At 43.7% G+C, this 23,084-nt stretch overlaps 1 protein-coding gene across 1 annotated transcript in view; it reads left to right on the top strand.

The window, feature by feature from the left end:
* The window catches only part of LOC138952687 (lysosomal-trafficking regulator-like), a 109,208-nt gene that overhangs the window by 5,069 nt on the left and 81,055 nt on the right, over nucleotides 1–23,084 (top strand). The window contains exons 3-16 of the mRNA XM_070324385.1: nucleotides 974–1,050; nucleotides 1,631–1,796; nucleotides 3,274–3,433; nucleotides 4,891–7,502; nucleotides 8,602–8,769; nucleotides 9,717–9,868; nucleotides 10,948–10,972; nucleotides 13,003–13,239; nucleotides 15,069–15,135; nucleotides 16,278–16,384; nucleotides 18,410–18,530; nucleotides 20,383–20,535; nucleotides 21,212–21,344; nucleotides 22,536–22,668. Coding sequence (XP_070180486.1) covers nucleotides 974–1,050; nucleotides 1,631–1,796; nucleotides 3,274–3,433; nucleotides 4,891–7,502; nucleotides 8,602–8,769; nucleotides 9,717–9,868; nucleotides 10,948–10,972; nucleotides 13,003–13,239; nucleotides 15,069–15,135; nucleotides 16,278–16,384; nucleotides 18,410–18,530; nucleotides 20,383–20,535; nucleotides 21,212–21,344; nucleotides 22,536–22,668 — 4,311 coding nt within the window. The remainder of the gene's footprint in view (nucleotides 1–973; nucleotides 1,051–1,630; nucleotides 1,797–3,273; nucleotides 3,434–4,890; nucleotides 7,503–8,601; nucleotides 8,770–9,716; nucleotides 9,869–10,947; nucleotides 10,973–13,002; nucleotides 13,240–15,068; nucleotides 15,136–16,277; nucleotides 16,385–18,409; nucleotides 18,531–20,382; nucleotides 20,536–21,211; nucleotides 21,345–22,535; nucleotides 22,669–23,084) is intronic.

The following is a 23,084-nucleotide window of genomic DNA, read 5'->3' as shown; positions in this document are numbered from 1 at the left end:
TGTGCCTCCAGACACACAGATCCCTTAGACGGCCGAGGCTGTGGCCTCTAAGGTTCTCTTGTACCAAACCGCCTCCTGACTCTGCATCAGATTGCTTGCGCTGGCATCTGCTTACATAGACCCACATTAAGTCACCACCGAGTGGTAGACACAGACGACATTTGGTAGCACTGACTGCCAGCTTCACGGTAATGCGTACCCATAGCGCGGCTCTGCATGGGTGGGAATGTTCTGAGCAAAACACTATGTGTTACTCCATACCCCCCGCCCTCCATGGAACTTCTTGACCCCAACAAATTGGGGTGGGGGGTGGGGGGGGAGTTTGCCCAGTCGGTAGAGGCGCTGGCTTTAAAGCCGGTTGTTACTATCAGCGTGGGTTCAACCCCCAAGTTCGGCGCGGGATGTGTGTCCCAGAGTCAACTTTGTGCAGACTCTCCTCGGTGTCCGAACACCCCCGTGTGCACGCATGCGCACGATAAAGATCCCAGGGTCACAGCGAAAGCCTCAGGCCTTGGAAACACGAATACATGCATGCAAAAATATGAAGCCCGGGTGTCCGTTCGGCCAACAGCCAAAAAAGTAACCATTTCAGCACTGACCCAAGACGACCCAACCCGGTCCCTAGCCCATTTCAGGTCTCCTCTAGCAGCCGGCAGCCAGCTGTCTACATCCCCCCCCCCCCCCCCCCCCCCCCGCATTTTTATTTTTTATTTTCATACAAAGCCGGGTTTTCCCGTGTAACATGCCCCTAATGGCTTTGCCGTGAGGGCGTAAAACTTTCATTTTCTCTCTTCTATAAGACATGACGTGCTAGAACTAGAAGTTTCCATCATATTGTTATTTGAAAGAAAAAAGTAACTTATCTTTCCTCCCACTCTGGTGTGCAGGTTGACTTACCATACCATTGTGTAACACTCTGAGCGTTGAAAGCCATGCTCTTACTTAATTTGTCTTTTTCTCTGACGTCTTTCAGAAGAAGCAAGTTATCCTGGACAGGTTTCTCTGCCAGTTCCTCAAAGAGAGCAGCACAGATGAAAACTGCATTTTGAGGTGAGTATGTCATGTATGGGACACGTACACTACAAGTTTCTGATTAGGCCAAAAAAAATAATAGGTGTGGTTACGGTAACATAGCCAAAAAAAATAGGGTAGGAAGGTAGGCAATCACTTTTTTTTTTTAACTTTTTTTTTTAATGTGTACAAATTAAACCTACTTGACAGGGAAATAAGTGTACGACTCGGGCGCTTTCGCTTTCATTGCGTTTTCTGCACTCGTTTACTTGGGGTTTTTTGGTATTTTTTTGACAAATGTAATAAAAAGTTATAGGATCGGCCCCCCAAAATAGGGTAGGTCGGGTTACCGTAACCACACCTATTTTTTTTTTTAGGCCTTATACCCAGTGTTTCATTCCATGTAGACGAGTGAGTTAAAAATGTTCATTACTTGTGAAAGTTCCACACATCTTTTGTTAATTTTTGTTGTTGTCTTCTTTGATTTCAAATGGATTTTATGAATATAAAATTCAATCATGCTTTGAAACATTTGAACTCTCAGGAGAGTAAGTAGGCATGATGTGCCTCTTTTCAATCTTTCGTAGATTACAGCAAAACTATATTTGGTTTGTTTCAGTGAGATGAGAAATGTGCCCAACGAACTGTCCCATGAGTTCATGCGCAACATCTTCACGGTGACGAGTTCGACGGCGGAGGGTGATGACATCACCAACCTGGAAAACTACTTGCTGGAAGATCATGGCTGGATGCTCCTCTACGCAATTCACAAAATTGGTGTTCAGGTAACGTTAAGTGTGGCTTTGAGCTGGTGTGGCACTGGTAATAGATTGGAAAGACGAAATGTTAAGTGTGTCTTTGAGCTGGTGTGGCACTGGTAATGGATTGGAAAGACGAAAAAGTGAAGGCAAACGAGAAAAGAAATCCTTGCGGTTGGTTGCTTATGCTAAATCCAAAACAGATCTTAGACTACTAACGTTCGAAAATCCAGAATAAGAAAACCCAAGAAAGGTTAGTATGTTATTGGAATGTTTGATTTTTGATAAAATGAAACATTCACTTTTACATTTTTCGTTGTTGTCTAAAAAAAACTTAACGTTCCAATAAGTAACCTTTCTTGTTTTTTTTTTAATGTTGGTTGCCAATAACGATCAATGTGATACTGATGCAGCAAAAGATTGAAGCAGCGCAAAATAAGATTTGAATTTCCATATTTACACTACCCTTTTTTCACAGTGAAGTTCAAATAGATGAATAGCTTAATGCAGGTGCCTTCAACAAATTCTTACATATTGTGACTTGTTTGTCCATTTTTGTTTGTTACTGGTACAGGTAAACAGACTTAGATGACATAAGATGTTTGATTCCATTGGTTCACTTGCTTAAGTTAAAAGCAAATATCACACACACACACCCACAAAAACACAAAAAAGGTCTACAAAAATAAGAAGAAAACAGGTTTCTGACATTTACTTGGCTAAGGTTATCCAAGCATGTGTTCGCAGTTTTGTTCCCAGACAGAGGCTAATAGGTCAGTTAGACCTGGATGCAAACTAAATATAGATCAGTCAAAATGTCCTGATCGCAAAATACTGTGTCAAAAGACATCCCATGTGTCAAAGATATAGAACAGTCAACCAGCATGGGGTCAGAACAATGCGTCAGATCAAAAAAGTGTGCGTAAATGACCAAAGATCAAGGCCTTGGAACAACACTGTGTTTGATTTAAATTTTGCTTCTCTGCTGAACTGCATTGTTGAAGACTCACACACTACTTTTTTGAAGACTGACACTGAGTCTGACACACTACTTTGTTGAAGACTGACACTGAGTCTGACACACTACTTTGTGGAAGACTGACACTGAGTCTGACACACTACTTTATTGAAGACTGACACTGAGTCTGACAGACTACTTTGTTGAAGACTGACACTGAGTCTGACGCACTACTTTGTTTAAGAATGACACTGAGTCTGACACGCTACTTTGTTGAAGAATGACACTGAGTCTGACACGCTACTTTGTTGAAGACTGACACTGACACACTACTTTGTTGAAGACTGACACTGACACACTACTTTGTTGAAGACTGACACTGACACACTACTTAGTTCAAGACTGACACTGACACACTACTTTGTTGAAGACTGACACTGACACACTACTTTGTTGAAGACTGACACTGACACACTACTTTGTTGAAGACCGACACTGACACACTACTTTGTTGAAGACTGACATACGTTCATGTGTTTATGACAGGGAGTGTACAACCGACATGACCTGTGCAACATACTCCTGACTCTGCTGCCCTTCTGTCTGAAGATACGACTGTCCGATAGCAATGGATACCACCTCAACTCTCTTGGTACGATTCACACATCTTTTTTTGTCATAATACTGCTTTTTTACATTCTTTCTTTCTTTCTTTTTTAAAAAACCCTCATAGGCTTATTTTATCTCCCACAATTCCGAGAGGAATTGGATCACGTGCGAGCAAACGCGGGAAATCGTCATTGACACATAATCCCTTTCCTCTCTACATTGTGGTCGATAAAACTACAATTAGACTTCACTTACTAAGGTGAGCTCGTCATAATTGGCTCACGTAAGTGTAGCCTATGCGATGCTAACTTTTGTCTGTCTGTGCGTGCGTGCGTATGTATGTATGTCTGTGGTAGAAACTTTAACATTTGAAGACGTCACAACATTTTAAGACGTCACATTATGACGTAAGAGGGTTAGACGTCACGCGAAGGAATTACTGAAAGTCTCGGTCATTGTTATTTTGAGCGGGCCGAGACTATTTTTTTCTTCGAAATCGGCCATTCAGATCTAGATCTAGTGTCTCGCTTTCTTGCACAGTGTCATCTACTATGCTTACTGTGTGTGTGTGTGTGTGTGTGTGTGTGTATGTGTGACTGAGTGATTGAGTTTGTGTTACTGTTTGTGGATTTCTTACGTGAGCCTTGAAGGCTTCGCCTCTTGTTTTGTAATTTGTTTACATGTTTGTGACTGAAAAATGTTTGCATGGTTATTTTTGTTTATAAGTTGTTAAGTAGAAGTGGCAGTGGTAAGGAAAATTGGTTCTAATACTGAATGTTGTGTGGTTTAGAGTGAGATCACTACCAGCTTGGACTATTCCGAATGAGAACTTTGATCCTGATGAATTTGCTTATGGATGCTTCCCAAGAAAGGACCTCTTCTGTTGTCCCTCTATCTATTATCTTGAGCAAAATTGACCTGTCATGAAAAGTCACCTGCTGTGTTGGGACACTTTGGGCTGGTCGGAAGGGTGTCCTTATTTTCATCGCTGCTATATAGATGAAGTCTTATATCGCGCGCGTATCTCCAGACTCGGACTCAAGGCGCAGGGATCTATTTATGCTGTGTGAGATGGAATTTTTTACACAATACATCACGCATTCACATCAACCAGCAGATCGCAACCATTTCGGCGCATATTCTACTTTTCACGGCCTATTATTCCAAGTCACACGGGTATTTTGGTGGACTTTTTTTTTTTATCTATGCCTACACAATTTTGCCAGGAAAGACCCTTTTTTCAATCGTGGGATCTTTAACGTGCACACCCCAATGTAGTGTACACGAAGGGACCTCGGTTTTTCGTCTCATCCGAAAGACTAGCACTTGAACCCACCACCTAGGTTAAGAAAGGGGGGAGAAAATTGCTAACGCCCTGACCCAGGGTCGAACTCGCAACCTCTCGCTTCCGAGCGCAAGTGCGTTACCACTCGGCCACCCACTGTATGAATTGTTTTGAAAGAGTTAAGTTGTCTGGGATGAGTGAGGAGTTCTTGCATTGGAACATATACAAATGGAGGTGTGAATGATGATTCAACTGCATTTTGTTGACAGGTGTGGAGCCGCAGGTTCCAGTGTCCAGGTGTTTTCAGTGGGTGGACCACCTGCCCAAGCACACCAGACATGTCAGCTACGATTTCAAAGGGTACACAACTCCGAAGAAAAGCTCATCCTCTCCCTCACACAGGGAAAAGAAGCGCTACACAAAGACAGTATCGTCCAAGGAGAAGGATGAGAACAACGAATCCGAAGCAGAAGACAGTGACGTTAGAAGACCAAGACAACCACGTTTGAAAAAGTCCATGAGAACGCAGGTGTGGACTCCTCTGCTGAAAGAGGAAGAATCAGGGTCTGAGGATGAGTCTGTGGACAGCAGAGAGGGTGGTGATGTGGAAAGTAAATCCATCGGCTCCAGTCATTTGTTTCAGTTACTGCTGCACCTTCTTGAAGACTTGGCTGTGTTGGACGTTAGTTTGAGCAACCCCGGACAGACTCTGTCGTCCAACATCTTGCCTGTTCTGCTGGACGTCCTGCTTAGTTTCTCTGCTGCGTCCAGCTCTGGTCAGCCTCAGGATGCTGCCAGTCAAGATGTCGTCTCTTTGCCTTGGCCGAGAGAGACTGGGTTAGTCTTACACCAACAGCTCCTTAGGGTGATTCTGACTCTGAGCGGGATCATTGCCACACAGCAAAATGGCGTACGCATCCTTTTGTCGTTGAAAGTTGTGCCTGGTGTGCTGTCTTCCTTAGCCTACTGTGACCGGAACAGAGACCACAGCAATGGCGACAATGGCTCTAAGCAGCAGAGTCTGCTGGAGTGGAATGTCATTCAGGATGCGGTGTGCGGCTGCCTTGACCTTTTCCGCGTGGTTTATAACAACCTGCCGTTCAACCCCTCTTTTGTACGAGACGCGAATGCGGTTATGGAGTTGTTTCGTCGACATGGAGGGGAGGACTATTTCCGCTACCTGTACGTTCTGAGCGACAAACAGAACCGGAAAAAGGACACGACAATAGATGACGGCCAGACGGACCCTATCAAGTGGCTGTGCAATCTTATCCACTGTCTAAAGGTGGTCAAAGTCAACTACATCCACGCCATCAAATGCCTCAAACGGCGGCACAGAAACTGTGAGTATGGGATCTTCTTTCACCACCATCATGATATTTTTGGTGCCCCCTTGGAAACGGTGTTGGTACCACCTAGTGTGAACGAAGAGAGCTCAGTAGTTCAGATGAAACTTGCAGACCCGTCGCTGTGCCAGATGGCTAAATGGTCTTGCCTGCTCCTAGAATGTCTGAGAAAAGCTCAGGCCAAGAGCACAAAACTGTTGATCCTTTCTGCGCTGCGTGAGGAAGGTGTGTGCTGTTGTCTGCTTCCTGCAACAGTGGTGAACACAATTGTTCCACTCGTTCCTGCTTTGTCACCCGCTGTCAGGAACTATGCCCTGGAGACGCTGAACGTCATGTTGCTCAGTCAGTTCCAGGGGTCAGCGGAGGCCCAGGGAGTGACCGGAGTGGGCTGCTCCCAGTGCTCTTCTGACCGACAGGTTCTCTCAGACACTGCCTTTCGCATCGACAGCGGCTTTGCCAGCTGCGAAGTGGGAGAAACTCGTGAGCAGAAAACAGTATCGCGGTGGAGATCTCTTCGACTGCTGTGTCAGCATATTTTATCTGGTGACGAAAGCATCGCTCTGGTGGTAGCCAAACAGCTGATAACCCTCGCCATCGGAGGCAACAGTGACATCAAGGAAGAGTTGTTCTTTGGAATTTACCTGCACGTGTTGAACATGAGGGCGGTGGAGCAGCCTGCCAATGCTCCCAGGGGGGAGAAAGAAGAACTGACATCTTCAGGTGAGGAGGGGAACTGGGTGAGCACTGTCCCTAACTCTGTCATGCTGTTTTGCGTATCTTCCCTGCCCTACGTTCTGCAGGTGGATAAAGTCATGTGGCTGTTTCTGGAGAAAAGCGGCCTGATGCGCCTGACGCAGCTGTTGGACAATGAACAGCTGAGAGTGCCGGTGATGGGCGTGTTTGAAGCCTTGATCATGATCGACGAACAGCAGATGATCACCAGGCATGCACCGGCCAGCACCCTCACCGCACAACAGTCAATGGAGTACAAGGGTGGCATCGTCATACAGACCTTCATCGACACGCTGGCACAAAAGACCTGCGCCATCACAGCAGCTTTTCAACAACTTCAGCTTAAGTCTCAGAAAAAGAATATTGACATGTCTCCTAAAAATAAAGAAAATGTTGCCCCAGAGGGTATACCCCCAGCAGACTCAACAGCATCAGAAGATGAAGACGGTTCAGTGGACGACATCCACAAGAGCATTCTGGAAACGCTTCCCGCTTTGCTGGACATGTGGAAGACGTGTGCAAAGCTGTGCATGAACAGCGAAACGTTCCGCGCCTGTTACCGAAATTCTCCATGTCTGTACATTGTGCAGGAAACGTTGGTGCTAGCAATGGGTATTTTGGTGGACCTGCCGCCTACCTCTGCCTGTGAGACGTCTAGCGATGACCAGGTGTGCGGCAAGGAGGTGCATGATGGGTGTAGCAAGCAGTCGTCGTCTCTTGCCATTCTCTTCTCTCGTCTGGCCTTCATCGAGGCCGTCATGATCGTCTGCTTCTCCTGTGAGAAGATGCACCCCTTGCAGAAGGTAATTTATATTTCTCATGTAGTTTCTAGATTAGATCAGGACACTCACCTTGCCAGAGTTTCCCGTTGACGAGAAAGGCAAAATCAATCGATGATAGACTAAATTAAACAGCTAACTGAAGTTGCAAAGTTGAAAAAAGAAACAAAGCCGGAGAGAAAACTCCACAAATTACAGCTACAATGTTTCTGGTTAGACAAAGAATGGAAAGTGCCGCTATTTCAGACTGCTGAGCGTTCACTGGTTGGTCTACTTACTGGTCCTGTGTTGGTGCCCCTTCGCGCTAAAGAGGGGGGATGCTAGTAGCAGAACAGTCTTTGTCCCTTCCCTGCATAAAGTCTACCGCGTTGCACACCGGTATGCACTCAACACATGATTGATTAGTTCATTCAGTTATTGGGTATAGCTGTATAAGTGCTCATACTCCTAGTCACAGTGATGGTATCCCGAATGCTAGCATTTAGCTGGCATACATGTATACATGTACATGCAAACACGCACACAGAATCAGGTTATTTGCTATGATTTGGAGACATATGTACTGACACGCTTGAACAGATCTTGATAGAGAGATCTTCTGTGTAAATGGACAGAAAACAAAAGCTGAATAGATGAGAAATGTATTTTCAAGAGTTTCTCATGTGTTATACTTTCTTGCCTTGCATAACAGTTTTAGCTTTTTAATGCTAAGCTGAAAATGAAATGTGAAAGTGGTTGTGGAATTGAGAGGAAAAAAACAATCAAGTAAGATCAATGAAAACTGAATGAAAAGAGCAAAGTATGGAGTAACATCAATACGCATACAAGTACGTTGTCATTTATGACGAATGACGGAATGTTTTTTCAACTCAGGCGTTTTATGTATTTTGGGGCTTGGGAAATTGCTCAACATTTTGCAATACAGTGGAACCCCCCTTTTAAGACCCTGTTTTCTCAGACTTTCTGTTCATGACCTCTGTAAATTTACCCCCATTTTAAGACTCCCTCCTTTTTAAGGCCTGAATTTTTCAGATTTTTGGAGGTCTTAAAATGGGGGTTCCACTGTACTTTCATTTTGCATGCATCAGATGCAGTTGTGTGATATTGTGTTGTGCACTTCCAGGAGGGCGAGGAAGAAGAAATGTGGCTGCGTGTAAGGAGTACACTGGCTCAGTGCGTGGAACTTGAACCCAGCAAGCTCAGAGCAGTGTTTGACATGCTGCTCAACGCCGCTCAGCCACAGCTGCCCTCCATACTGGAGTACTCTTACGCTCAGATCACTTCCACTCTGGTGAGGCTTTTGTCTTAATTAAGTTCATGCGGCGGCTTTATTTGCTTGCCTAGATTAGACAGGTCTGTCATTGCTGCGTTGCTTTATTTGCTTGCCTAGATTAGACAGGTCTGTCATTTCTGCGTTGCTTTATTTGCTTGCCTAGATTAGACAGGTCTGTCATTGCTGCGTTGCTTTATTTGCTTGCCTAGATTAGACAGGTCTGTCATTGCTGTGTTGCTTTATTTGCTTGCCTAGATTAGACAGGTCTGTCATTGCTGCGTTGCTTTATTTGCTTGCCTAGATTAGACAGGTCTGTCATTGCTGCGTTGCTTTGAGATGATTTGGTAAAAGATTGTCTTGCTTCTATCATACAAAGAGCTAGAGCCATGTAAGTTGTCACTGTCAATTATAGACATCAGTGAAGAACCTGGATGTTAGCAGTATAGTAATTAGTACAATGGTCTTGTGCTGTGAATTAACTTTGGATTTGTTGTGTATTTTAGGAACATTTTTCCTATCTCAGTGATTTTAGTTAGTAAGTAATAGTATCTGTGATAACCCAGTTGTCCATGTCAGTGGTGTGCACAGCAAGATTTTTTAGTTGCATGTATGTTGTGTGAATAATGGGGGACACCATTTTGTGGCAGATAATAATTTGTAAGAAAACAAATAATTAAATAGATCAATCATGAAACATGTCGGGGGAAACCACAATGAGAGGCATTGGTGCTATGTGAACAGCTTTAGTCTTGGTTCAGGCATTTTGAAAAACATATAAATGTTATCAATTTTCTTCTTCGTCATTCATGGGTTGAAACGGCTTTTACGTGAATGACTATTTTTACCCCGCTTTTGACTGATTTAGGCAGCCATGCGCTGGTTTAGGGGGAGACGGTTTTAATTGTCAGAGGTTCTTTTAAAAAAAACTGTCAAGTTTTAAAATGTGAGTTGCGTGGTGTTTTCAGTGTCAACAAGACATGGAAGATGTGGAGGGGGAGGATGAGGTGAAGATGTTGGTTCACCATTGGAGCGACGAGGAGTTTGAGACATTCCACACTGAGCAGGGCTATGAGGCCGACACAGAGACCAACCAGCACGATGACTGGCATGAAAGCAAGTATTAAGTTATTGTTGATTGCTACCCCTTGCTTTGTGCATTGTCATGGATCTGTGCATGGCCAGTACCGTGGCACCTCCTTTGCCAGTGACTTATCCCCCTTCGTGTGTACACGCAAGCACAAGACCAAGTGCGCACGAAAAAGATCCTGTAATCCATGTCAGAGTTCGGTGGCTTATAGAAACACGAACATACCCAGTATGCCTCCCCTGAAATCGGCGTATGCTGCCTGAATGGCGGGGTAAAAACGGTCATTCACGTAAAAATCCACTCGTGCTAAAAACATGAGTGAACTTGGGAGTCTAAGCCCATGAACAAAGAAGAAGAAGAAGATCCCCCAATTTAAGACCTTACTTTTTCAGATTCTTTGTAAATAACCAGTAAATTTACCCCCATTTTAAGACTCCCTCCTTTTTGGCTCACGTAAGTGTAGCCTATGCGATGCTAACTTTTGTCTGTCCGTGCGTGCATGCGTATGTATGTATGTCTGTGGTAGAAACTTTAACATTTGACTGAACACCGAAATACTAATTTTACCTGGTTATTATTCAAGCAACAGCTTCAAAGTATTGAAGCAATGATCAACATTTTGTCGGCACGTATGTAGTTAAAGTGTGTTTGTGTCGTGTGTGGTATGTAGACCAGGTCAGGGGCAACGTTAGGTCAGATCGCGTGAAGGATTGTGGTATAGATACAAGTTATCACCGAGCTGCAGTTCGCCGATTCGGAGAAGACGATTTCACATTGTTCGGTTTCGTAGCTCCAGAAAAATAGATAAAGAAGATACCAAAGGAGATTTCGTACAGGTTAATCTGCACAGCGTGTTTCCAGTGTTTGCGCGAGGAAGCGCTGTCGAAAGCGCAGTGTCGATCTGGCCATCTGGCAGTCGTGTCCCCGTAAGTAGGCTACAGACAGACAGATCTAGATCTAGTGTCTCGCACTCTTGCACCGTGTCACCTATGCTTACTGTGTGTGTATGTGTGACGGAATGATTGAGTTTGTGTTACTGTTTGTTGATTTCTTACGTGAGCCTTGAAGGCTTCGCCTCTTGTTCAGACCTGATTTTCTCTGATGTGTAGAGGTCTGAAAAAGGGGGGTTCCACTGTATAGCTGTTGAATGTAATGTCTTATTTGACAGAGCTCAAACATTGACACGCATTCACCATCTGTCTCAATCACCAGTGGATGTCAAAACAAAATCTTAATTGACCATGATAGCAGCATTCGTTCGTTAGAATATTTGGAATATTCATTCTGGCAGTTTTGTCCACTGTCATAAAGCAAGTGGGAAATTAGGGCTGAACGGCATAAAGGGGAAAGGGGTGCCACCATTTTGCAAAATGGGTGCTATGCACCCACGGGGTCAGATTGGTTGAAATTGAGATTTGTTGTGATTTCAACCTATCAGACCCCGTGGCTTGTTCCCACCCAGTTTGGGGGCACCATAGACCAAATAGCCTGGAGCGCCAACTCGTCACGTGACCCTTCGAGGTTACGACGCTCGACTTTCAGGGGCGCTTAGCGTCCGGTTTGAAAGGCCAGCGATTCGAAGACAGTAAAAAGAAAGCACGCTCCAGTTATTTGTGACAATGGGAGGTGACAATGAACTGGATTTTCCAAAACTCCAAACTAAACTTAACAAAACTCATCGAAAAACATGTTCCATATATGCACTTTAGCTGAGTTTATTTTAGCATTTTCAGAACTTACCTCGGCAACTTCGTCCATGTTTACAATCGACACCGGATATGACATCCCCCTGATTTCTGAAAGGCCATGTAAGCGTAGGTTCCTAAATGCGAGAGGCCGCTACCTCGTAATAGAGAGAAAGAGCGGAGAGAGAGCTAGTTGGCGGTCCAGGATAAATGGTCTATGGTGGCACGCAGTTTTGTTTCGCGCCCCTCAGCCCTGGTATGTTACTTTATCAGTTATGCTTCCACAGCACCTTTTTTATATTTAGTCAAGTTTTGACTAAATATTTTAACATCGAGGGGGAATCGAAACGAGGGTCGTGGTGTATGTGCGTGTGTCTGTGTGTCTGTGTGTCTGTGTGTGTGTGTGTGTGTGTGTGTGTGTGTGTAGAGCGATTCAGACTAAACTACTGGACCGATCTTTATGAAATTTGACATGAGAGTTCCTGGGTATAAAATCCCCGAACGTTTTTTTCATTTTTTGGATAAATGTCTTTGATGACGTCATATCCGGCTTTTCGTGAAAGTTGAGGCGGCACTGTCACGCCTTCATTTTTCAACCAAATTGCTTGAAATTTTGGTCAAGTAATCTTCGACGAAGCCCGGACTTCGGTATTGCATTTCAGCTTGGTGGCTTAAAAATTAATTAATGACTTTGGTCATTAAAAATCGGAAAATTGTAAAAAAAAAAAAAAAATGTATAAAACGATCCAAATTTACGTTTATCTTATTCTCCATCATTTGCTGATTCCATAAAACATATAAATATGTTATATTCGGATTAAAAACAAGCTCTGAAAATTAAATATATAAAAATTATTATCAAAATTAAATTGCCGAAATTAATTTAAAAACACTTTCATCTTATTCCTTGTCGGTTCCTGATTCCAAAAACATATACATATGATATGTTTGGATTAAAAACACGCTCAGAAAGTTAAAACAAAGAGAGGTACAGAAAAGCGTGCTATCCTTCTTAGCGCAACTGCTACCCCGCTCTTCTTGTCAATTTCACTGCCTTTGCCATGAGCGGTGGACTGACGATGCTATGAGTATACGGTCTTGCTGAAAAATGGCATTGCGTTCAGTTTCATTCGGTGAGTTCGACAGCTACTTGACTAAATATTGTATTTTCGCCTTACGCGACTTGTTCTTTCTTCTGAGTACAGTGGAACCCCCTTTTAAGACCTCAAAAAATCTGAGAAAATCAGGTCTGAAAAAGGAGGGAGTCTTAAAATGGGGGTAAATTTACAGAGGTGATGAACAAAAAGTTTGAGAAAATAGGGTCTTAAAAGGGTCTTAGAAGAAGTCTTAAATTGGGGGGTCTTAAAAGGGGGGTTCCACTGTATTATGAAGAAAGATTTGTTCATTATTGTGTGTTCTTGAAGGGGTACAATATTTACAGTCTGCATTGATGGTCGGTTTCTGTCCTTTGGGTGACAGTGTCTCAATGTTTTAGTGTGTGTGTGTTTGTGTGTAGGGATTGAGGGCAGTCTATTGCGACATGGAGTGAAGCAGACGACAGTGCAGTGTTTCCCGGCTGTGCTGCGACTGTTTGTGGAGCTGCTGGTAGCCAGTCAAAACTCGGCGTCTGGTCAGACTGTCATGGTCCCTGTCATGCTGCGACTGCTGCACATGCTGCGTTCTTCACACACCACCGCCACTGCTGCATGCAAACAGGTGAGATGCATTTGGGTGTTGAGAGTTTTGGTGTGTGTGAGAGAGAGAGCAGTGGTGTGTGTGAGAGAGAGAGCAGTGGTGTGTGTGAGAGAGAGAGCAGTGGTGTGTGTGAGAGAGAGAGCAGTGGTGTGTGTGAGAGAGAGAGCAGTGGTGTGTGTGAGAGAGAGAGAGCAGTGGTGTGTGAGAGAGAGAGCAGTGGTGTGTGTGAGAGAGAGAGAGAGCAGTGGTGTGTGTGAGTGAGAGAGAGCAGTGGTGTGTGAGAGAGAGAGAGCAGTGGTGTGTGTGTGAGAGAGAGCAGTGGTGTGTGTGAGAGAGAGAGCAGTGGTGTGTGAGAGAGAGAGCAGTGGTGTGGGAGAGAGAGAGAGCAGTGGGGTGTGAGAGAGAGAGCAGTGGTGTGTGAGAGAGAGAGCAGTGGTGTGTGAGAGAGAGAGAGCAGTGGGGTGTGAGAGAGAGAGAGCAGTGGTGTGTGAGAGAGAGAGCAGTGGTGTGTGTGAGAGAGAGAGAGCAGTGGTGTGTGAGAGAGAGAGCAGTGGTGTGTGTGAGAGAGAGAGAGAGCAGTGGTGTGTGAGAGAGAGAGAGCAGTGGTGTGTGTGTGAGAGAGAGAGCAGTGGTGTGTGAGAGAGAGAGAGCAGTGGTGTGTGTGAGAGAGAGAGCAGTGGTGTGTGAGAGAGAGAGAGCAGTGGTGTGTGAGAGAGAGAGAGCAGTGGTGTGTGAGAGAGAGAGAGCAGTGGTGTGTGAGAGAGAGAGAGCAGTGGTGTGTGAGAGAGAGAGAGCAGTGGTGGTGTGTGTGAGAGAGAGAGCAGTGGTGTGTGTGTGAGAGAGAGAGCAGTGGTCACGAGTGGTGTGTGAGAGAGAGAGAGCAGTGGTGTGTGTGAGAGAGAGAGCAGTGGTGTGTGTGTGAGAGAGAGCAGTGGTGTGTGAGAGAGAGAGCAGTGGTGTGTTAGAGAGCAGTGGTGTGTGTGTGAGAGAGAGAGCAGTGATGTGTGAGAGAGAGAGCAGTGGTGTGTGAGAGAGAGAGAGCAGTGGTGTGTGTGAGAGAGAGAGCAGTGGTGTGTGTGAGAGAGAGAGCAGTGGTGTGTGAGAGAGAGAGAGCAGTGGTGTGTGAGAGAGAGAGCAGTGGTGTGTGAGAGAGAGAGAGAGACATGTGGCGTGAGAAAGAGAGAGAGCACAAGAATATGTTTGTCTGTCAGATTGTCTTGGGTATATAGTGAGAGATTTGTTGTACATCCTGCTGGACATGAAAAATATCAAATGTTGAGATCTGCTGTAAACTTGATTGATGATTTCTTCCTTATTGCTGTTATTGTTGTTATCTTTGCTGTGGCTGCTGATTGGTTGTTTAGGTATTTATTTGTTTCACAGATTCATTCTGCCATAAATACAGTCAAACCTGCCCCCGTGACTTCCTCCTGATAACAACCATCTTCCCACAGTGACAACTTGAAAGAAACCCTGATGAGCTTTTTTTTTCTCTGGAGAACTTACCTTCCCATAGCGAAGCACCTGTCTGTAAAGACCACCTTGAGCTGGTCTCGTGGCTGGTCTCGTGGCTGGTCTCGTGGCTGGTCTCGTGGCTTGCCTCGTGGCTGGTCTCGTGGTTGGTCTCGTGGCTGGTCTCGTGGCTGGTCTCGTGGCTGGTCTCGTGGTTGGTCTCGTGGCTGGTCTCATGGCTGGTCTCGTGGCTGGTCTCGTGGCTGGTCATTGGAGACAGGTTCAACTGTGATAGGTATATGCTTAAGTCAGTTCTGTCGCACCATACCACGTAAATGAACTTGTGACTGACACTTTATTTCATATTGAGTAACTGACTGCAACGCTCCTGTGTGCAGGGCCTGTTGGAACTGATGCTGAAAGGATTTCAACACGTGCTGCTCCAACCTGCACACCAGCAGCAGCGTAAGTTGAAGTTTCAATGAGATATTTCTTCTTCTTCTTCTTCTGCGTTCGTGGGCTGAAACTCCCACGTACACTCGTGTGTTTTTTTGCACGAGTGGAATTTTACGTGTATGACCGTTTTTTACCCCGTTTTCGGAGGAAGCATGCTGGGTATTTTCGTGTTTCTATAACCCACCGAACTCTGACATGGATTACAGGATCTTTTTCGTGCGCACTTGGTCTTGTGCTTGCGTGTACACACGGGGGTGTTCGGACACCGAGGAGAGTCTGCACACAAAGTTGACTCTGAGAAATAAATCTCTCGCCGAACGTGGGGACGAACTCACGCTGACAGCGGCCAACTGGATACAAATCCAGCGCGCTACCGACTGAGCTACATCCCCGCCCTACAATGAGATATAATACTGATACAATGTACATGCAAGGATGGCCAAATATCAACATTTTAACTCGCCAGCCGGGCGAGTAACTTCAAGAAAGTCACTAGCCCACCAGAAATGTTGCTGGCCCAGTACATACCACAGTTGCTGCATCTGCGGTGTTAATATGGCTTTGAAACTCGATATGACAACCAAAATAGTTGCATTTGACCAGAATTTTCACTGGCCAGCCGGGCGAGTTGCCAGGCGGTTTCTACTAGCCCGGAAGATCTTTTACTCGCCCCTGGCGATAAGGTGGACGATTTGGCCATACCTGTACACGCACAGCCTAGCGGTGACCTTACAAGTGATTTTCTCCTGCTGATATGTCAAAATAAACGAGACGAACTGCGTTGTCAAAATTCTTTTTCAGCTCCTCGGAAGACATCCAGAATAAGTGACATTACATGTATTTTTATGTGATGCTATTATTCGCAGTATGACATTTTGTGTAACTTTGTTTGTTCGCTTTGGACGTCTTGCAGTGTAAGAGAGGGTCGAGAAGAGTCGTCTTGTGTAATTGGTGTCGCTTGTCATTGATTGCACATATTATACCATACTTTACAATTGCTTAGCCCCAGTCTGGTTGCACCCGTGATTTGCTGTAAAGCTTGTGTAGGGGTCTGGTTGTGTGTTATATGCACAGAATATTTTTGTTTTAACCAGGAAAGAGCTTGCTGGTTTTGTAACATATTCTGCATGTTATCTTGCTTACAGATCCAGTTTTGTATGAAATTCTCCTGACAACCGTTCAAGTGCTTGGGCAAGTGGAGATCTCTTCTTCAGAACTTGGGCTGCTCTTCAGTTTCTTTCTGCACACCAAAGACATGGTAAGGTGACAGGTGTTCAGAGAAGAGTATTGAAATGTTTTTATATTTGTAGGATTTTATGTGTTTTACTTGGTATTGTAAGTTGAACAGTGGTACCTGTGATGAAAGGACACCCTTGGGACCAGCAAAAAGTGTCCCTTCATTGCAGGTGGCCTGTCATGACAGGTATATTTTGGTAGAGATAATAGACAAAGGGACCTCAGAATGTCCTTTTAAGGGAGGTTTCCTCTTGCCAGAGGGGCCACACATCTCAGGTACCACTGTTAAATGTTCAAGTCCTGTGTTCACCAGTGTCTTCAAAATTAAATCAGCAAAGTTTTCAATGAATGTTCTAACTCAGATTCTTTCTATCAACCTGAACCAGAGAAGAATCTGAGCAGATGCACATCATTATTCAGCTGGGATGCACCCCATACTTTAATGTACTTCACTGCCCTTTGCCAGCAGTACGAACTTTGACAAAATAAAACAAGAATTTGGTCAGAAATTGTTTGAGAACTCTTTCTTTTGAATAAAAAGTCAGTACAGTATTGATTAGAGATATCAAGTTTCCAGAAGGCAAAACTTCAGTCGTAGAGAAGGGTTGTTTAATAGATTATTGTATTATGATCAAATACTCATCAGCTAAAATACAAAGGCCTTGAAAGAAAAGATGCAGAAAGAGAAGTTTGAAAAGAGTTTGTTGTGGAAGGAAAAGTTAGAACATTATTGATCAGAGCGATGTTGTCATAAACCTGAGTGCTGTTTTGGGAACCTGGGTTTGAGTTTTGACAACAGAACATCAAAGCATGATCAGAATTGCCATGACATTGTTTTTTGTTGTTGTTTTGTGTCTTTCCCTTCAGATTGTTATCTGTATAGGCGAATACTTCCCCACTGATGGTACATATATATATATGCATTTTGTTTTTGTTATGAGTATGTATGAATATGAAAATCATCTCCTGAGGCAAAGAAAACAAGTCGCGTAAGGCGAAAATACAATATTTAGTCAAGTAGCTGTCGAACTCACAGAATGAAACTGAACGCAATGCAACGCAGCAAGACCGTATACTCGTGGTCCACCGCTCACGGCATTGGCAGTGAAATTGACAAGAAGAGCGGGGTAGTGGTTACGCTATGCTGCATAGCACGCTTTTCTGTACCTCTCTTCGTTTTAACTTTCTGAGCGTGTTTTTAATCCAAACATATCATATCTATATATTTTTGGAATCAGGAACCGACAAGGAATAAGATGAAAGTGTTTTTAAATTGATTTCGAAAAAAAAAATTTGATAATAATTTTTATATATTTAATTTTCAGAGCTTGTTTTTAATCCGAATATAACATATTTATATGTTTTTGGAATCAGCAAATGATGGAGAATAAGATAAACGTAAATTTGGATCGTTTTATAAATTTTTATTTTTTTTTTACAATTTTCAGATTTTTAATGACCAAAGTCATTAATTAATTTTTAAGCCACCAAGCTGAAATGCAATACCGAACCCCGGGCTTCGTCGAAGAGTACTTGACCAAAATTTCAACCAATTTGGTTGAAAAATGAGGGCGTGACAGTGCCGCCTCAACTTTCACGAAAAGCCGGATATGACGTCATCAAAGACATTTATCAAAAAAATGAAAAAAACGTTCGGGGATTTCATACCCAGGAACTCTCATGTCAAATTTCATAAAGATCGGTCCAGTAGTTTAGTCTGAATCGCTCTACACACACACACACATGCACACACACACGCACACACACACACACACACACACACACGCACATACACCACGACCCTCGTTTCGATTCCCCCTCGATGTTAAAATATTTAGTCAAAACTTGACTAAATATAAAAATGATACTGATGCCTATACATTAACTACCAAATACATTGAGGTACATTTTTAGAGGTTAGGAACATAAAATCTGAAAAATGGGTGTGTGGAGGGGCTGTTTGGGAGAGGGGGGCGTTAAAGGGGGCGTTTCACAGTATTCCTAATAAATGTCCTGTGGTCTTTAGTTCCATGTTGTTTGTGTGCAGGATTCTCTGTTATCAACTCTGACAGGAATAGCGGAGAACAGCTGGGTTGCACCCTCAACATACCTCACGTTTCCAGCGAAGGGCAGGAGCATCCGTGTCAAGCCAGATCACCCATCGCAAGGTAACACTGAGCTCGGATGACAGCTGATGGTAGATTATTATGTGGTACCTCTTGCCTATTATTGGCCAGAAACAAACAAAAAGGTGCAAAGTGACAATGCCACAAACAGTGCCTCTGAATATATTTACTTGAACACTTCTTGTTTAAAACTGAGCATGATAAGATCAAAATGTTAAACTGTAAGTAAGATAGTGATGGCGCCGGTATTTTTTCAAACCTGTACACAAACGTTTATGATGCAAACAGTCCAAAAAGAAACGGTAGGCTGGTCATTGGAACCAGTAAGAGTCCAACTCAGAGTACTGGTTTTGTTGTTTTACCAGCGAAAGAAAACCTGGCAGTTCTAAAAATCTTCTTCTTCTTCTTCTTCTTCTGCGTTCGTGGGCTGAAACTCCCACGTACACTCATGTTTTTTTTGCACGAGTGGAATTTTTACGTGTATTTTTCCCCGCCATTTAGGCAGCCATACGCCGTTTTCGGAGGAAGCATGCTGGGTATTTTCGTGTTTCTATAACCCACCGAACTCTGACATGGATTACAGGATCTTTTTCGTGCGCACTTGGTCTTGTGCTTGCGTGTACACACGGGGGTGTTCGGACAGCGAGGAGAGTCTGCACACAAAGTTGACTGAGAAATTAATCTCTCGTCAAACGTGGGGACGAACTCACGCTGACAGCGGCCAACTGGATACAAATCCAGCGCGCTACCGACTGAGCTACATCCCCGCCCAGTTCTAAAAATCAACCGGTAGGTCATACCGGCAGTCAATTTTTGATCCGATATTTTCTCATTTCTGGGAGGATTATTTGCTTGTGTGTTGTTGTTGTATTTCTTTTCTCTTTGTTTGCCTGTCCTTGACGTTCTCTTCCAAATCTTGTCATGTTTGCCTGTCCTTGACGTTCTCTTCCAAATCTTGTCATGTTTGTGTGCTGATGTATGTATCCTAACATAGACAATGTTCAGAAATAACTCTGTCGGATTTGAATGGGTTGTGAAAGAGTGAATACTCTTGCTATTACAGGTGACATTATAGTTCATCACTAGCAAGGGGTGTGTCTGACACATGTGACATTATAGTTCATCACTAGCAAGGGGTGTGTCTGACACATGTGACATTATAGTTCATCACTAGCAAGGGGTGTGTCTGACACATTTGGAACCCCCCGCGGGTTAGGGGGAGTTCCATATTGGTTGGGACGAGAAAGAATTTACCCGATGCTCCCCAGCATGTCGTAAGAGGCGACTAACGGATTCTGTTTCTCCTTTTACCCTTGTTAAGTGTTTCTTGTATAGAATATAGTCTATTTTTGTAAAGATTTTAGTCAAGCAGTATGTAAGAAATGTTAAGTCCTTTGTACTGGAAACTTGCATTCTCCCAGTAAGGTAATATATTGTACTACGTTGCAAGCCCCTGGAGCAAATTTTTGATTAGTGCTTTTGTGAACAAGAAACAATTGACAAGTGGCTCTATCCCATCTCCCCCCTTCCCCCGTCGCGATATAACCTTCGTGGTTGAAAACGACGTTAAACACCAAATAAAGAAAGAAAGAAACATTTGGACAAGGAGGACGTGTGCAAAGTTTGCCTTACTAAAAGCAAAAGTATTTACTCTTTTTCAGCCCATACAAGCCCGACAAAGTTATATCCGAAGTTCAGAGTTTGTCTATGGTGACCAGAAATTGTCTGCATATATATACTTATGTGTACTTGTCTTTTCGTGCCTGAAGAAGACCCAAGAGGTCGAAACGTCGCCGTTATTTGTTCCGTGTTCGTCTTCAACATGAGTACAGTGCTTTTTGGTCTTTTTGCATATATACTGTTATTGGTGTCTGCATATGTACTGTTATTGCAGACCTGACGTCAGCGGGCGTGTGGGGTGTGTCAGCAATACAGTGTGCAGTGAAAGGTCTGCAGTGGCCTCCCTTTGAGACAGGCTTTTCACTGTCCCTGTGGTTTTCATTGGACCTGCCTTCATCCACAACCATTGCTGGCCCGCCTTCTTCAGGTCAGCACATTTTCTTTGACTGTAATCATGGCTTGATTGGAATTTGTTAGAAGATCCATTCGCTCGGCTTCCTGGCGAGCGGGCGAAATTTCGATCAAGCTAAGTTTTTTGTGACTAGTTTCACTTAAAAGACCGTTGGGTCGATATATTTGTGATTGTAATGTATTTTGTCAATAACAACGTTCCAACAACTTACCTTTCTTGTTTTTTGATTATGTAAGAAGAGCATTTTAACAAAGAGATATTAGTCCTTACGCAAGTAACTTGTGGAATTGTGGTACTAAAGGTCACTTCTTTCTGTTTTTTGTGCGTGCGTGTTTTGTTTTTTTACAGCAGTTTCATTTGGTTAGTGATGAAGACAAATTGATTTCAAGATGAGTTGCTAATACTCTCATAGAGGACAAAAATCTGACAAGATATACATGTTTTTGTGGTCTTGTTGCAGAAAATTGGATAACCATTATTCAGTCTTGACAGGCAGAAGTTTGACCTTATAGCTGTTGGCAGAAGACAAACTAGGATTTGTTGTTTTGTCCGTTTTGTGTGTGTGTGTGTGACTGTGTGTGTCTGTGTGTGTGTGTGGTGGTGGAACTTGCATGCAGTTACTGTATTCCAAAGCTGGAAATCTTTGGTTTGAGTACATTGTAAAAGTGTAGAAAACACTGCCTGGTTACAGAGAAGAGCCAGGATCGAGAGAGTGCACCCTTCACACCGGTGGTACAGGACTGTGTGCATCTGGTATCCCTGGGCGACAGCACCAAGATGTTTGAAGTCTGGCTACATGTCGCATCCACTACATTGCTCTTCAGGTAAGGTCACTTCAGGCACGGAGGCTTTATCATCTTACAGAAGAATCCTGTGAAACAAAGTCATGTGATCGAGTTGCCCTTGAAAAAAAGCATGCGATCTCAAAAGTAAGGGCATGGGAGAGTTCTTGTGGGCATTTATCATTGTATCTTTTGCATGGGAATCAGGCCCTTACAGACCTGTTTACTCATACGATTTCGCCGTATTTTGTACGCCTAGTTTCCAAGAATACGATGAATACGCTGGTTGATAAGAAAGTACGACAATTTCCAGTGTCATATTCTTACAGTTTTATCATCAGTGCGACGGACATTGTATTGGAATTTCACTGCTTACAGTTTTACGTCGGTCACATGATTAAGAAGCACCTCTACCTGGTAAGAAAATACACTCAATATTTTGAAAATACACTAAGTCTCTGTGGAAAATACACCAACTGTTCCAATTAGGTAAACAGGTCTGCCCTTACCATGAAGCCATGAAACAAAGCTGACATGTGTAGCTGTCCCTGTACAGTCAGCTCTTCATTTGCCTGCAGTTTGACCAAGTAATCATTGAGGAATTCAGGAGAAGCAGGTTGCAAATAGTAATATCTAGCCTGTAGACAAGCATTACTAATTCTTACAACAGAACTGGGGCAGGGAATTCACTTACCAGGTGACATCTTGAAGATGTGTGGCTTTAGCTTTGTTGGAAGCTCAGGGAAGTGTGTCTTCCATGAGTATCTGAGGGCGATGTTTATTTATGACAGTGCACTTAAAGGCACAGTCAGCCTCTCGTAAACCATCACAGACACTGTCAGGCTTTACTCACAGTACAAACACCCTTTCGTTTAAACACTCACCGCTTGAGAACATCCTAGGTGCCCTACGTAAAGAGCGAGCAATTTCTTGGGGAAATGTTGGTTTAGGGTAACATGACAAAAAAAAATACGGTCGGTAGGTAAGTAGGTTTTTATTATTTTATTTTTTTTAAATTTAGTCGAGTTCGAAGGAGGTTATTTCCCTTAGTCTCGGTATGGTTCGCTAAATGTGCCAAAAGTTTTTTGTGTTTTTTAGAAATGAAAAATAAATGTTAGGGTCAGCTGGAAAAAATAGGGTCAGTCGGGTTACCCTAAACCAACATTTTTGTTTTTTTTTGTTTGCCTAATGAAAGCAGTGTGTGTTCACTATGTTTACTTTCCTGCTTTTCAGACTGTCTTCACTGAAGAGCGGCAGCTTGGTGTTGAAGGAGACTGCGGTGGGGTTGTCGCTGTCGTCACTGGACTGGCACAATGTGGGCTTCTCTTACCTGGACTCTCTGGATGGCAGCACGTCACTGGGAAAGGTTTGACACTTTTCCTTCCTGCCTAGTCATGTTGGGTTTGTAGTTGTTATGAAGAAGGCCCCTCGCGCCCCCTAATTGGCGTAGAGGCGCGTCCCCCGGGTGGTGGATGGGGGAGCCTTCTCTACTAACTTCTGAGAGAAGGTCGCATCACTCTCGATGCCGTGAACCTAATTAGGATCTTTTTCTTGTTTCTTCTCTATTTCTGCCTCCCCAAAGTCCTTTTACTTTCCTTTTCTCACCCATAAAATTCTTCACTTATTACCCTTGTTAAGTGGTTCTTGTATAGAATATAGTCAATCGTTTGTAAAGATTTTAGTCAAGCAGTATGTAAGAAATGTTTAGTCCTTTGTACTGGAAACTTGCATTCTCCCAGTAAGGTCATATATTGTACTACGTTGCAAGCCCCTGGAGCAATT

This window comes from Littorina saxatilis, linkage group LG17 (genome assembly GCF_037325665.1).
Source record: "Littorina saxatilis isolate snail1 linkage group LG17, US_GU_Lsax_2.0, whole genome shotgun sequence".
Taxonomy (NCBI): domain Eukaryota; kingdom Metazoa; phylum Mollusca; class Gastropoda; order Littorinimorpha; family Littorinidae; genus Littorina; species Littorina saxatilis.
This window is presented reverse-complemented; position numbering and strand designations above follow the sequence as displayed.